The sequence below is a fragment of the Sinocyclocheilus grahami genome, unplaced genomic scaffold, assembly GCF_001515645.1.
Source record: "Sinocyclocheilus grahami isolate Dianchi unplaced genomic scaffold, SAMN03320097.WGS_v1.1 scaffold1347.1, whole genome shotgun sequence".
In the NCBI taxonomy this organism is placed as follows: Eukaryota; Metazoa; Chordata; class Actinopteri; order Cypriniformes; family Cyprinidae; genus Sinocyclocheilus; species Sinocyclocheilus grahami.
This window is the reverse complement of record NW_015506526.1, coordinates 362,247-375,767: the sequence shown is the minus strand read 5'-3', so window position 1 is coordinate 375,767 and position 13,521 is coordinate 362,247. Positions and strand designations below refer to the sequence as shown.

Genomic DNA, 13,521 nt, shown 5'->3' with positions numbered 1-13,521 from the left:
GATATTTCACCGGTTTTTGATTATTCTGATGTTTTGCTGGACATTGTTGTCGGGGGAGCTGTGGTGCTGATCAAGCGTTTCAGGACGCGCAGACGGGGGAAGCGAGCCGGCGCGCTCGTGAAGCTCAGACAGCGCGGATTCAGAACACCATTGCCTAGCATCCATCTGGCCAACCTCCACTCTCTACCCAACAAAACGGACAAACTCCTTCTGCTCTCCCGGACAAATAAGGATTTTTCTAGCTCTGCTGCTCTGTGTTTCACAGAAACCTGGCTGAAAGACGCCATTCCGGACAGCGCGTTGAGTCTCCCGGGCTTTCAGCTGTTCAGAGCGGATCGCGACGCAGAATCAACAGGGAAATCACGCGGTGGCGGGACATGCTTTTACATCAATGAGAGGTGGTGTACAGATGTAACTGTGTTAAAGAAGATGTGCTGTTCAGATCTAGAAGTGCTCTTCATTAATTGCAAGCCGTTCTACTCGCCGCGGGAGTTTTGCGCATTCATTTTCATCAGTGTCTACATTCCTCCGCAAGCACACGTGAGCTCCGCTTTACAGAAATTGCACATAATATACCTGTACATACAACTGTCTATTGTTATATACCTGTACATACAATTGTCGATTTGTATATTTTTATTCCTTAGTTACTTGTTCTATTTTTCTATTTTTTATTATCTGTGTTTTTGTTCTGTCACTGTCATTCTGTTACACTGTGGAGCTTATGTCATGAAAACAAATTCCTCGTATGTGTAAACATACCTGGCAATAAAAACTCATTCTGATTCTGATTCTGATTCTGATTTTGCAGTGGTGGCCCAAGGGAAGAACACAGCTTTTTTCCTACATTTCCTTGATTATCTGTTTGTTGTTTATCGGCTTGACCCCCCATTTTCATACTATAGTTTCACCCTGAGAGTTTCAGCATATATATATATATATATATATACAGGTAGAACCATCTCAAGGATGATCGGAAGAAATGGACAGCACCTGAGTTAAATATTTGAGTGTCACAGCAAAGGGTCTGAATGCTTAGGACCATGTGATATTTCAGTTTTTCTTTTTTAATAAATCTGCAAAAATGTCAACAATTCTGTGTTTTTCTGTCAATATGGGGTGCTGTGTGTACATTAATGAGGAAAAAAAATTAACTTAAATGATTTTAGCAAATGGCTGCAATATAACAAAGAGTGAAAAATTTAAGGGGGTCTGAATACTTTCTGTACCCACTGTATATATAAACAGAATCATGATATGGACTAAAAGAACTAAAACTTCTGACTGAAACTCCATTACTTTGCATATATCTGCATATGTGGTTACGCTTTACAGTAACATTACATGAATAATCATGTACTATAACCTAAATTAAATATTACTTTAATATGAGCTAATGGTGAGTTAAGGCTTGTACTAATAAAGAACTAATCTTAACTACGACATGACTCATAAAACTTATGTGTGAATAACGACCACCATGACTACATGTTTGTTAATGTATTCATTAACACTTTGGTGTAAATTTTCAAACAAGATTTCATGTCTTGTGTTATAGTTATAGTTCTGGAGTTCTTGATTAGTACATGCCTTAACTCATCATTATCTCATGCTATATTTAAGTAATATTTAATTTAGATTTAATTTGTATATGATTATTCATGTACTGTTATTGTAAAATGTTACCACATACTTTTTCTCCCTCTCCACACATTTCCGTTTTTTTTTTTTTTTTTTTTTTATGTGTATGTTATCTTTTTCTGTTTTCCTGTAGACAATTAATCAATGTGTCCACATTCACTTTCACACACCTATGTTTGAGCTGGGCCAGGCAAGAGATTTCCTGGTCCTATCTTTCTTATTTTCTTTTTGACTGATTTATTGTTACTATTATATTTTATTGTTATATTTGCATTCTGTTTGGTGTTCTTGGATTTTGAATTTGTGGTTTGTGGTAGAAGTAGGTAGGAGGCGCCCTACACTTTAATGACCCAACATGTCTCTGTGTTTGCTTCTCTCTTTAAATCCATTCATTCATTCATTCATTATGTTTAATGCCATTGCAATAAAGTGCTTTTAAATGGAATGAAATAATGAATGAATTTAAATAGAGTGAAGCAAACACAGAACCATGTTGGGTCATTAAAGTGTAGGGCGCCTCCTACCTGTCAAACATAAGCAGTTCAGGCACTGAGGTTGTCAATGTTGATATTTGCATTTTCAGACAGTGTGTGTTAGAGTTGTAGTCTGGCAAAATCTACTTCACAGACTAAAGTCCCTCAACAGATCCTCCACTCTTTATCTATGTATTTATTTATTCTATATATGCATAGCTTTTTATTGTAGCCCCATGTGTTTCATTGTATTCAGTGACATAAATGTGAGTGCCACACCACATGTTTGCATTTGCCTTGTTGGTTGTGTCATTTTTAGATATTCAAAGTCTAACCTTTCTGTGGGTTTGAGTAAAGGAGATGTGTGGCAGGTCTTTCCGTGTGTGTGTGTGTGTGTGTGTGCTTATATAAAGTAGCACTCTAAACCAGACAAACAGTTATGAAACGCTTTCATTTAAAATCTGTTCAACAAAGAGCATCAATGACCTACATGTGCATTTCTGCTCTGACAGCATGACCCTGATCTGTTTTGTACCCTGCTCATGATACTTCATGTCTAGTTGCTAACATTCATAGTCAATTTATATTGCATAGTAATTATTTAAAGCCACTTCTTTATTATTATATCACAGTTCAGAGTTTATGTGGAGTAACATTACCCAGAGACTTCAGCGTTACCATGTGCCCTCTATTATTTACCTATGTTTTATTTTATTTTATTTATTTATTTTATGAATTCATGTTCTGATGTCATCTCTTATTTGGCATGTTGTGTTGCAGTGGGGGAAGGCAAGAACATGATTCCAATGGACCCGAATGGATTATCTGATCCATATGTAAAACTCAAGTTGATTCCAGACCCTAAAAATGAGACAAAACAGAAAACGAAAACCATCCGTTCTTCCCTGAATCCGGCTTGGAACGAGTCATTTACATTGTGAGTTGCAACATTTTATTACATCCTAATATTTAGGATTAATGTGTCATTGATGTTAGTTTTAGTGTATGTTTTACCCAAAATGGTATCACTTGCTCTATAAAATCTACTCTTCCATACAGGTTTACTTTAGCATCAGTTTTAATATATGGCTTTATATGCTTTAGATCATGGTTTTTCAACTGATGGCACAAACATTTTATATAACCCTGATTCATTTTGATGAAATCACTGTGCTACCTTATAAATCAGAACCAGATTCAATCGAAGGAGGACAGTGCATATGAATAACACCCAAAAAAACGATAACAAACCTTCAAAATAAAAACTATTTATATCTTCCTAGAAATCAGACATCAGTTAAAAATTAAGAACATACAGATTAGTGCAAATGATTTTCAAAGATGTCACATGGCTGTTTGTTGGTATAGTGGAGTGAACCTTTCTATAGAGTGACTTCCTTAGAGTAGGTCTATGTTCAAATCGATATAAGGTCTTAAGTTCAAATCAATGAATGTATAATAGGTGTGGGGGCACATTTAATTCTATGATATGATCTGTACTATATGGTGCTATTATAATCCACCCCCATCCCCTACCTTCTAGTAGGTAAAGAATTGTTTTTAATGGGCTGAATGCTGATGCCATTTCTATAGTGTGAAAGCAGCCAAAGTGATAGGTGACAAAGAAAAGCACAGGAACCAGCAGCGTTTAGGTGCACACATTCAATCACATCTTATCCATTCAAACATATTTATGCAAATAACTTGACTGTGAAAAGATCATCTGTAAGGATGGTTTTCCTACGGTGGTTCAGGCTGTAGGATTGCCGAATGACTAAAGAAACGTTATCAGCACGATGGTATAAAACTGTACATTTCTAGTCTATTACCACCCACTGCCACTTATACCAACGACGGAAATAAGCGCAGTTAGAATAGCTACATATGTGGGAGAGCGTTGCTATTGTGTGACTATTGTATTGCAATAGGTAGCACTTTAAGATGAACCTTGAATCAAGACTAGTTAGCACATAATTAATAATTGAAATGGTTTAATAACAATATTTTGTTATGGTTACACTTGAATTGGTTACAAAATAGATGAAGGATGGTAAAGCATAGTTAATTGTACCCAACATGTAAAATATTACCTGAGAGAAAGAGATAGAGAGAGGAAGAAAAAGAGGGAGAGAGGGCAGAGACCCAAGAAGAGCTCCAACAAAGAAAAGAGGCAGCAAAGAGCCAGCCAAGGAAAAAGACAGCCAAGGAAAGAGACAGAGCAACAGTTACAGTCCTCTTTTATCCCTTCCTTGACCATGTGACTAAAAACCAAATGTGAGACATTCAAACTGACCAATCAGCAGATTATAACTTCACCCACTGGGCAAAAGGTGTGACAATTAGCAGACCCCCGGTGTATACACATGTTGGCCTACAGGCCTTGATCACTATCAGCACCTCTGTGCCTTCAGGAATTCCAAATGGCCCTTTTGTTACTGAAGATAGGTTTGGGACAGGAAAGCAGAAATCTTTGATAATTTTTGACCTTACAATCTGAAACACAGCAATTGATACAGTGATGATACGTCTGCACAGGTGGATGATGATATTGTAAATAAAAATGAAATATTTAAAGGTACACTATGTAACTTTTGGTGCTCTAGTGGTTATTAAATAAATCTGCATGCTCCTTGCAAAAGAACATTGTAGCCGGAGCTACTTCTCTCTGTTTATGGATATGAAGGTCATGCAGGTACTAGGCTTCTCCACCAGGGATTGTCCAGACGGTTCTAAAATAGTCTGAATATAAACACTTATTATAGGCTCTCCAGTCTCCATAGTGATTCCGGATAAGAAAAAAAAAAACACAGTTTGGATTCATGACATACTCGCTCATTAAATTAATTTGGGGGGGGGTTACCTAGTGCAAAAAATTCAATGAGAAATTAATAATATTTGTGGAAAAGTTTGCTTATATTTTTTATGCTTTAAATGTTTAACCAATGTATGTCATTGTGTGTTCATAGTGGACCTAAAACTGCATACATGCAGACAGTGTGACAGTCTATTTATACAGCTGAGACTTACCATTTAGGTGTGAGATCATGTTACCCTTTTGAAGGATTTTTTTTAGCGAACGCTGAACTTTATTGTAATACCCTCACTATTTTAATGTCTATAAATACTTAGGCTATTTGGTTTGTGTTTTCATGTTAATATTTACAATGAAAAAGATATAGTTAATAGTTACTGTAAAAAAAAAAAATGTTTAGCCTCTCTTGAGTTTTCATCTGAATAAGCAGCTGAAAGCCCTGCCTTATTATATGATGGGGAGAGTGCTAATGCAATGCTTCATCCTGGTCCGTGTGTGTGTGTGTGTGTGTGTGTGTGTGTGTGTGTGTGTGTGTGTGTGTGTGTGTGTGTGTGTGTGTGTGTATGTTCCAGTAAGCTGAAGCCAGCAGATAAGGACCGTCGGCTGTCTGTGGAGGTGTGGGACTGGGACAGAACCACCCGTAATGATTTCATGGGCTCAATGTCTTTTGGTGTGTCTGAGCTCAAGAAATCCTCAGTGTGTGGATGGTAAGGATTTGTCTCTTTCTCACTGACAAGGAAAAAGGTTAGGTCACTTGTTCAGCAGTCATTTCCTACTGTTATTAGATACTATGTGTCTCATTAGTTAAAAACCAACATCAAAGCCCCATAAAGGAAGTGCACTATATTATAAGCCTTCTGAAGCTAGCTTTGTGTGACAAAGAGACCAATTTGATGTTGTTGTTCACATAAACTTTCCCAAAAATGTTTTAACATTTAGATGTAAAAATGGAGCAACAGTGCCAAAAAACAACAACACTTTAGCCAATTAAGAAGACATGCTATGGAATATATATATATATATATATATATATATATATATACCTATATGGACTTAAAATGTGCTTTGATGAATACCATAAATACACGTTCATAACTTGTGCTATATCTTTATCTGTGATACAGGTATAAAGTGTTAAACCAGGAGGAGGGGGAGTACTACAATGTGCCCATTCCAGATGAAGATGATGAGAATACTGAGCTCCGACAGAAGTTTGAGGTGACTCTTTTATTACCCTTATCTACAAACATCACAAATCTCTCCTGTGTTTCTTTAGAGAATTCAACCTGAGGCTGAACCAAAAGTAAATTAATCTATGGCTCTTACAAAACAACTTTTTATTTTCCAATTGCTAACAGTATAAGCTCTTGTTAATTAATCATAAAGAATGAAAATTGATTCATTCTTTATAGAATAATTACTTTGTCTTTACTGACTAGGTAGAATGAGCAGGTTGGAAAACACCATCAATAAATTATTAGTGACCCTCAGGCCTAAAGCCTCCTGAGCGACACAGCAAATGTTTAGTGTGAAATACCTTGTTATTATATCCAGAACAACATGTTGTAACTTTCAGATTGTATATCTGTTTAGCATGTTAGCTGGAGCTGTTCTGTCAGCATTTTAGCTGTTGTTTTTGTGTATATGTCAGATAAATTGTTGCATTGGAAACATGATTAGGATATATAAATTTTTCATGTAGCTTTCCGGAGACACATACTGTAGATGCTTGTACACATAGAAATACATTATAGTTGCCTTGGAGATGTTTATGTCTGTGACCCATAAAACATTTAAAGCTAGTTGCGCACTAGAGGAGAAACGCATTGCCACACCAGTCACTATTGGCTATTAGAATCAGTTTTCTTGTAATTCCTTGATTTGCCAGGTGATGGCAGTCATAACTTTTCTTGTTATTTTTTCCTGTTTGTAGATGATGTTGAAATCCCACCTGCACCTGGTAGTTTCTGTTTACCAGTTGTAGGAAATCATTGTTTATAGGTTGTAAAGGTTCATCAAGTGTTGTGGGTTAAATGTAGCCATAGCCTTTTCATAGCCCTGAACAAAGGAATGGAATATATAGAAATATAATTTTGGGGCAAAATGGCTAATGAAAATAAAATATTTAAAAGAAAGTATAGATTTTTTTTAACAATTTCATATATGATTTCAATTGCCAGTGTCTTCACTAGCTGAACTTTTTTTTTTTACTAAGGCTATGACAACACATCTCATACATTTAAGGTTTAAATCAGTTTAGTTCGTGCAGTGCTCCTGTTGTTTTTCTTTTTTCACAAGCTTCACTTATTTGTAAGTCAGATAAGAATTCAATTCAAAATTTATAGGCAGCTGTTTATTATGCCACCCACTGTCATTTTTGATCTGTGCATGTGACAGACCTCTGACTGAAAAGGGAGACAAGATTTCATCAAAAACAGTCGGCAGGTGAGAAAGCCCCGTACTGAAAGTTAGTTCTTACGAGTTGACTAGTGAGATGCCCCATTTACCCAGGCTTTCTCAATTTCAACCACATACTAAGTAGTCATAAATGAAGTAAGTCGAATGGAATAAGTGGCCATGACTTTTGGTGAGAAAATTAGATAAAATATTGTATTTTCCTTTTCACACATACAGTATGTGTGTTACGTGTCTGCATGTATATCTCTGTTTACTCCTCTCATATGGTTTCAGGATCAGACATTAGAGGACCTTGAGCAGGTGCGTGTCAGCAGCGTGCAAATATGTGTGTGTTGACTGGCTGGCTGGTTTTGTGCCGTTTTCAGCTGCATCACCTTTTTATTAAATTGTCACTACATTAATCCAGCTTCTTTTTGAAGTATGTGAGAGTGTGAAGACCTCTTGCAGAGAATAATTGTTGTGTGTGCCTGGGGCAGTGATAGGTTTCTGATAGTTAAATAGAGGCAATAGAGGTTTGCATAGTTGTGGAAATGAATTTTGCTTTAGAGAAACATCCCATTTTTGAGGCAAAATACACTTGCACACTGACCCAACAGATCCGCAGTTGTCAAAAAAATTAATAAATTACAATGCCTAATGTCTTACTTTAACCTTCTGGTATTCCTCACTTACACTGATGAGCCTTGGTGGTCAAAACAAAAAGACAAAAAGCATAGCATTTTGTTTAATGAAAAGAATGCACTATATTATATTACTGTTGTACTCTATTATATTATTATTGTACTATATTATACTGTAATATTTCTTTATAGTATTTTGAGACAATTTCATGGTACTACACACCATTCACCTCTAAATTATGAACCATTTATTTCTATTTAAAATACAAAAATATTCATATTATTTTCAATAAATACAGTCAGTTAAAAGAGCAAAAGTATTTTAAAATCCAGTGCATGGAAGGCAGATTATTGCCATCTGGTGGGAAAGAACATCATATGTAATGCTATGGTTTAACCACTTGATGCCTGCATAGCCCTATATATATATATATATAAGTGCTGACAAATTGATTAATCACGATTAACCACATCCAAAATAAAAGTTTGTGTTTACATGTGTGTGTGTGTACTGTGTATATTTATATGTATATATGTGTCACGAATCCGCTCTATGCACTTCCGTTCGCTCACCACCAGAGATCACCCGCTCACTACTATGGGCTCTTGCACCACACTATTGTTGCTCTTCACCCGAACTACAGTTCCCATCATCCATTGCACTGATTACACACACACAGCTGAATCCAATCAGACATGCTACATAAGCCATGGACTTCCTCTCTCTCAGGGCCGAGTATTGTTTAGCGTGGATCACTGCTATAGCTACCTTACGGAGCCTGCTTAGTTTTCCTAGCCTTATCTTAGTCTTGCCTTGTCTGTTTTCTCGTGTTCTGATCTTTGCCTTGTACCTGGATTATCCCTCTAGTCTCGCCCCTGTTGGATTATGTTCGCCGTCGACTGACCCTCACTTGTTTACTGGACTGCTCTTGTTTTGTCTTCTATATACCTGTTTGCCATTGCCTGACACTCGCCTGTTTTGACCAAGCCCTTAATAAAGCTTGCAAATGAATCTGTACGTCTCACGTCTTGTTTGCCCTGTAACAATATGAATACACACATGCATGTATATATTTAAAAAATATTTACATATATAGTAATGTGGGAGCGTGACAGCGGAGTTGAGGATCCAAATGCAGCTTTATTCCAAAGAGTGTTCAAAACAAGCAGGGTCAAACATCAGCAAACATGTACAATCCAGGATGAGACAAAAGAGTAACCAATAAATAGGCGAAGGTCAGGGCAGGCAGCAAACGATCAGAAACCAGGGACACAGTCCAGGGATCAAAAACCACGAAGACAAGGAAACAGGGAAACTAGGAAAACACAGGAAACAGGGGAACTTGGGAACATTACAGGCTATACAATATTCAGCAATTTATGTGAGTGTGTGTGTGCAAGCTTTATAGTCCTCCTAATATGTGACAGCTGTGAACTGATGAGTCCAGGCAAAGGATTATGGGAAATGGAGTCCGGGATTGAGTGGCATGGGTATGGGATGGAGTGCCCTCTCATGAGCTCATGGGCACTCCAGCTGGCAATCGTAACATATATATATATATATATTGTTGTCAAACGATTAATCGCATCCAAAATAAAAGTTTTTGTTTACATAATATATGTGTGTGTACGGTGTATATTTATTATGTATATATAAATACACACACATGCATGTGTATATTTAAGAAAAATAAGTATATATTCAAGAAATTATATGAATATAAAAAATATATATATATATATATTGTATATATATATACAATATATATATATATATATATATATTGTGTGTATATATATATATATATATATATATATATATACACACATATAAATATTTAAAAAATATATACATGTGTTTGTGTATTTTAATATACATAATAAATATACACAGTACACACATATTTTATATAAACAAAAACTTTTATTTTGGATGCGATTAATCGTTTGATAGCACTAATATATATATATATATATATATATATATTACATTTCTTAAATATATGCATGTATGTGTGTGTATTGATATATACATATAAATATACACATATTATGTAAACACTTTTATTTTGGATGCGATCAGTCGCGATTAATCGTTTGATAGCGCTAATATATATATATATATATATATATATTACATACATTTCTTAAATATATGCATGTATTTGTGTGTATTGATACATACATTAATATACACATATATTATGAAAACACAAACTTTTATTTTGGATGCGATCAGTCGTGATTAATCAATTTGACAGCACTATTATGGCTGTGTTTTCTTTTGTTATAAGAGTATTTTCAGAGGTAATTACTTATTTTTATTAGATTTATTGCATTTGGATATATTTATTAACAAAGTCTACTTCATCATGGCGGATCTTTAAATTATACCCCCCAAAAAAATATTTTTTGGTTGTGAAGATCTCAAGTGTAGCTATATTTGTGTAGCTATGTGTGTTTATATAGCAAGTACAAAAAAGTCTCCAAGTTTTGTACCATTCTGTTGACAAAACAGAAACACAAAAATTAAAAACTTTTTTTTTCGGTCTAAAATTACAGAAACCCACCAAAGGGTTGAGGCATACCTTCTCTCACAATTGGCACTAATGAAGGCCCTTTATTAGGACATCAGTGTGTTCAGCATCCAGTGTTTTCTGAGTATTTGTAGAGTGTAACCATGTCTTAAATTGCACAGCATGGGAAAAAAGTTATCCCTGATGAAGTAGCTGAGATTTGAAAAATCTGAAGATGTGAAAACACATGCTTTATGAGTTTTTTTTCTTATTAATGATGTCTCAAAAAAAATTTAATCTGGAGTTTAAATCGGTTTCTATCACAGTGTTGTTGTGAGGGAGATTGATCTTTGTTGGCAACCTCAAAGGGGTCATGAACTGCCTTTTTTTTTAATTATTCTGTACTGTTCTCTAAGGTACTCTTAAATTATATGTCTATTCCCAAATACAGAGCCCTGCTCATGACATGAAATCATAATGTCCATGAATTAAAGAAATTATTGATCACTTTTTATTAAATCATTCCTATGTATTAATTAAAACGTTTAAATAATAATTAAACCATGTTTTAAATAATAATAATGATAATAATATGCCTAATCGTTTATTCGATTTTTTAGGCCATTTACAATTTAACTAAAATGATGGATCTTAAACTGAGGGATCGAATTAATAAATTGTCCTTATATTTAAACTAAAACAAATGGTTAATGAGTCATTCTTATGAGTTGATAATCTTTTTTCCACATATTATATGTGGTGCGCTGTTAATTTGCTATCAAGATTTTTACATTAAAAAAACATAATTTAGAAGTAAAAAGCTATTTTCTGTCCTGTTTTGATGCCCCTTATCGAAATGCTCCGTTTGAATAGGTGTGGCGGATTGTAGACTCGAAAGTAAACGCCCACTGATATGATTGGCTAACAGTTGTGTATGTTTGACAGCCTACATCCTTCACAGATGGGCGCTGCTGTTATTTAGGTTAAAAACACATAAATACATAGTACATATCAAATGATTTGTAATAACAGACAAAGCAATAGTGACCACGTAATAAAAACAGTTACTCACACTTGTGTGGTGCGACATTACTGTCGGATCCAATATATATTCGGCACAGCATCATCTTTTATTTTCAGTCTTTCTGAAAATCCTGCATCGAGTTTTACCTTGTTTGTGAACAAATCCGTGGTAAAATGAAGTGAAAAGTGAACTGGTGTGGTCTGGAACTTCATTAAAAATAAAGTTCATCCACTATTTCCTAATGTTGGGATCCCGGCCAGTTACATAAACATAGACACTGTGTTAAGACTGTGTCTTTAAAAAACTAGTTTGACCAACTAGCAGTTAGGCAAGAGATAATCAGTTTCACTTTTCTGATTAAAATCAGAATCAGAATGAGCTTTATTGCCAGGTATGTTTACACATACGAGGAATTAGTTTTCGTGACAGAAGCTTCCACAGTGTAACAGAATGACAGTGACAGAACAAAAAAACCCACAGATAATAAAAAATAAAAATAAATAAAAAATAGAACAAGTAAATAATGAATAAAACTATACAAGTTGACAATTGTATGTACAGGTATACAACAATAGACAGTTGTATGTACAGGTATATTATGTGCAAATTGAAATGTAGACTGAGGATGTGTGTTAGATAAATAAGTGTATGAGTGAATAAATAGTGTGTGTTCCACAGTTATTGTGTCTGTCTGTCAGGAAGCTGTTGATCCACTGACAGACGGAGGTGGGCACGGAGAGCTGAGTTAGTTTGGGCAGGAGGAGGTTTGGGATGATGGTGTTAAAGGTCGAGCTGAAGTCCACGAACAGGATCCTCACATAAGTCCCTGATCTGTCTAGATGTTGCAGAACATAATGCAGTCCCATGTTGACTGCATCGTCCACAGACCTGTTTGCTCTGTAGGCAAACTGAAGAGGATCCAGCAAGGGTCCAGTGATATCCTTCAGGTGGGCCAGCAGCAGTTTTTCAAAAGACTTCATGACCACAGATGTTAGAGCCACAGGCCTGTAGTCATTAAGTCCTGTAATTTTGATTTTTAAAAAAGATTTCTTTGGGATGGGGATGATGGTGGAGTGTTTGAAGCATGAAGGGACTTCACACAGCTCCAGTGTTCTGTTGAAGATCTGTGTGAAGATGGGGGGTCCAATTTACCAAAAATGTAGATTGGTAAATTGGGCCAATCTACATTTTTGTAACTGACTTTAAACAGTCATGACCAGTCAAGAAGAAAATAAATTAGATGGCTAACTTCTTAAGACTAGTCTTAGCAGTTTATGCAACCGGCCCCAGAAGGAAGGCAATGCAAAGACTGTGTTTTTCCACAACTTGTCACTGCACAGCATTAGGGTTGGGTATCGAAAATTGGCACTGGTACCTATGTAACCGGTATGTACTAGAACCGAATCAGAACGCAGATTTCGGTGCCTCATTTCGGTGCCACTTAAATGCCTGAGCGATCGATTGAAATATTTGTCCTGGTTCTCTGAAATGGACGTAAGAAACATTGGTGTCGCTAGGCCATTTTTGGCGGGGCTATAGCGATTAGCTCCATAAACTGTACACAAATTCGCGATCGCTTCAGAGTCAGTCTTTAAATTTCAAATGAAAACGGCGGCAAACTTCGTCACACTAAATGAACTGTACCAGCACATCAGTGAGCAGCAGACAGCTGTCACGCCGCGGTCAGGGGCACCGTGGAAAAATAGGGTCTGGGTCCAAATGCAGGTGAAAACTTATTTTATTCCCAACAGAAAGGCCGACAAGGCAAAACAAAAACAGGTCTAGGGACGACGAACACCATTACATACACACAATACAGCCAGGCCGAGTGGTGAGTGAGAGGAGAAGATATAGTCAGTGACAACGGGGCACAGCTGAGGGTGAGTGTGATGAGTGAGTGACTGAACAGGTGTGTGGAGTTTGGGGAATTGGTGTAATGAGTGAACAGGTGTATGGGGTTTGGGGAATGGGAGTCCGGGAGATGGCGCCCTCTGGAGGAGAGAGGGAGAACACCAGA

At 36.2% G+C, this 13,521-nt stretch overlaps 1 protein-coding gene across 1 annotated transcript in view; it reads left to right on the top strand.

The window, feature by feature from the left end:
- LOC107569462 (protein kinase C alpha type) overlaps window positions 1-13,521 on the top strand; it is a 143,310-nt gene that overhangs the window by 104,523 nt on the left and 25,266 nt on the right. The window contains exons 6-8 of the mRNA XM_016255561.1: window positions 2,895-3,051; window positions 5,499-5,633; window positions 6,051-6,144. Of these exons, the coding sequence (XP_016111047.1) occupies window positions 2,895-3,051; window positions 5,499-5,633; window positions 6,051-6,144 (386 nt within the window). The remainder of the gene's footprint in view (window positions 1-2,894; window positions 3,052-5,498; window positions 5,634-6,050; window positions 6,145-13,521) is intronic.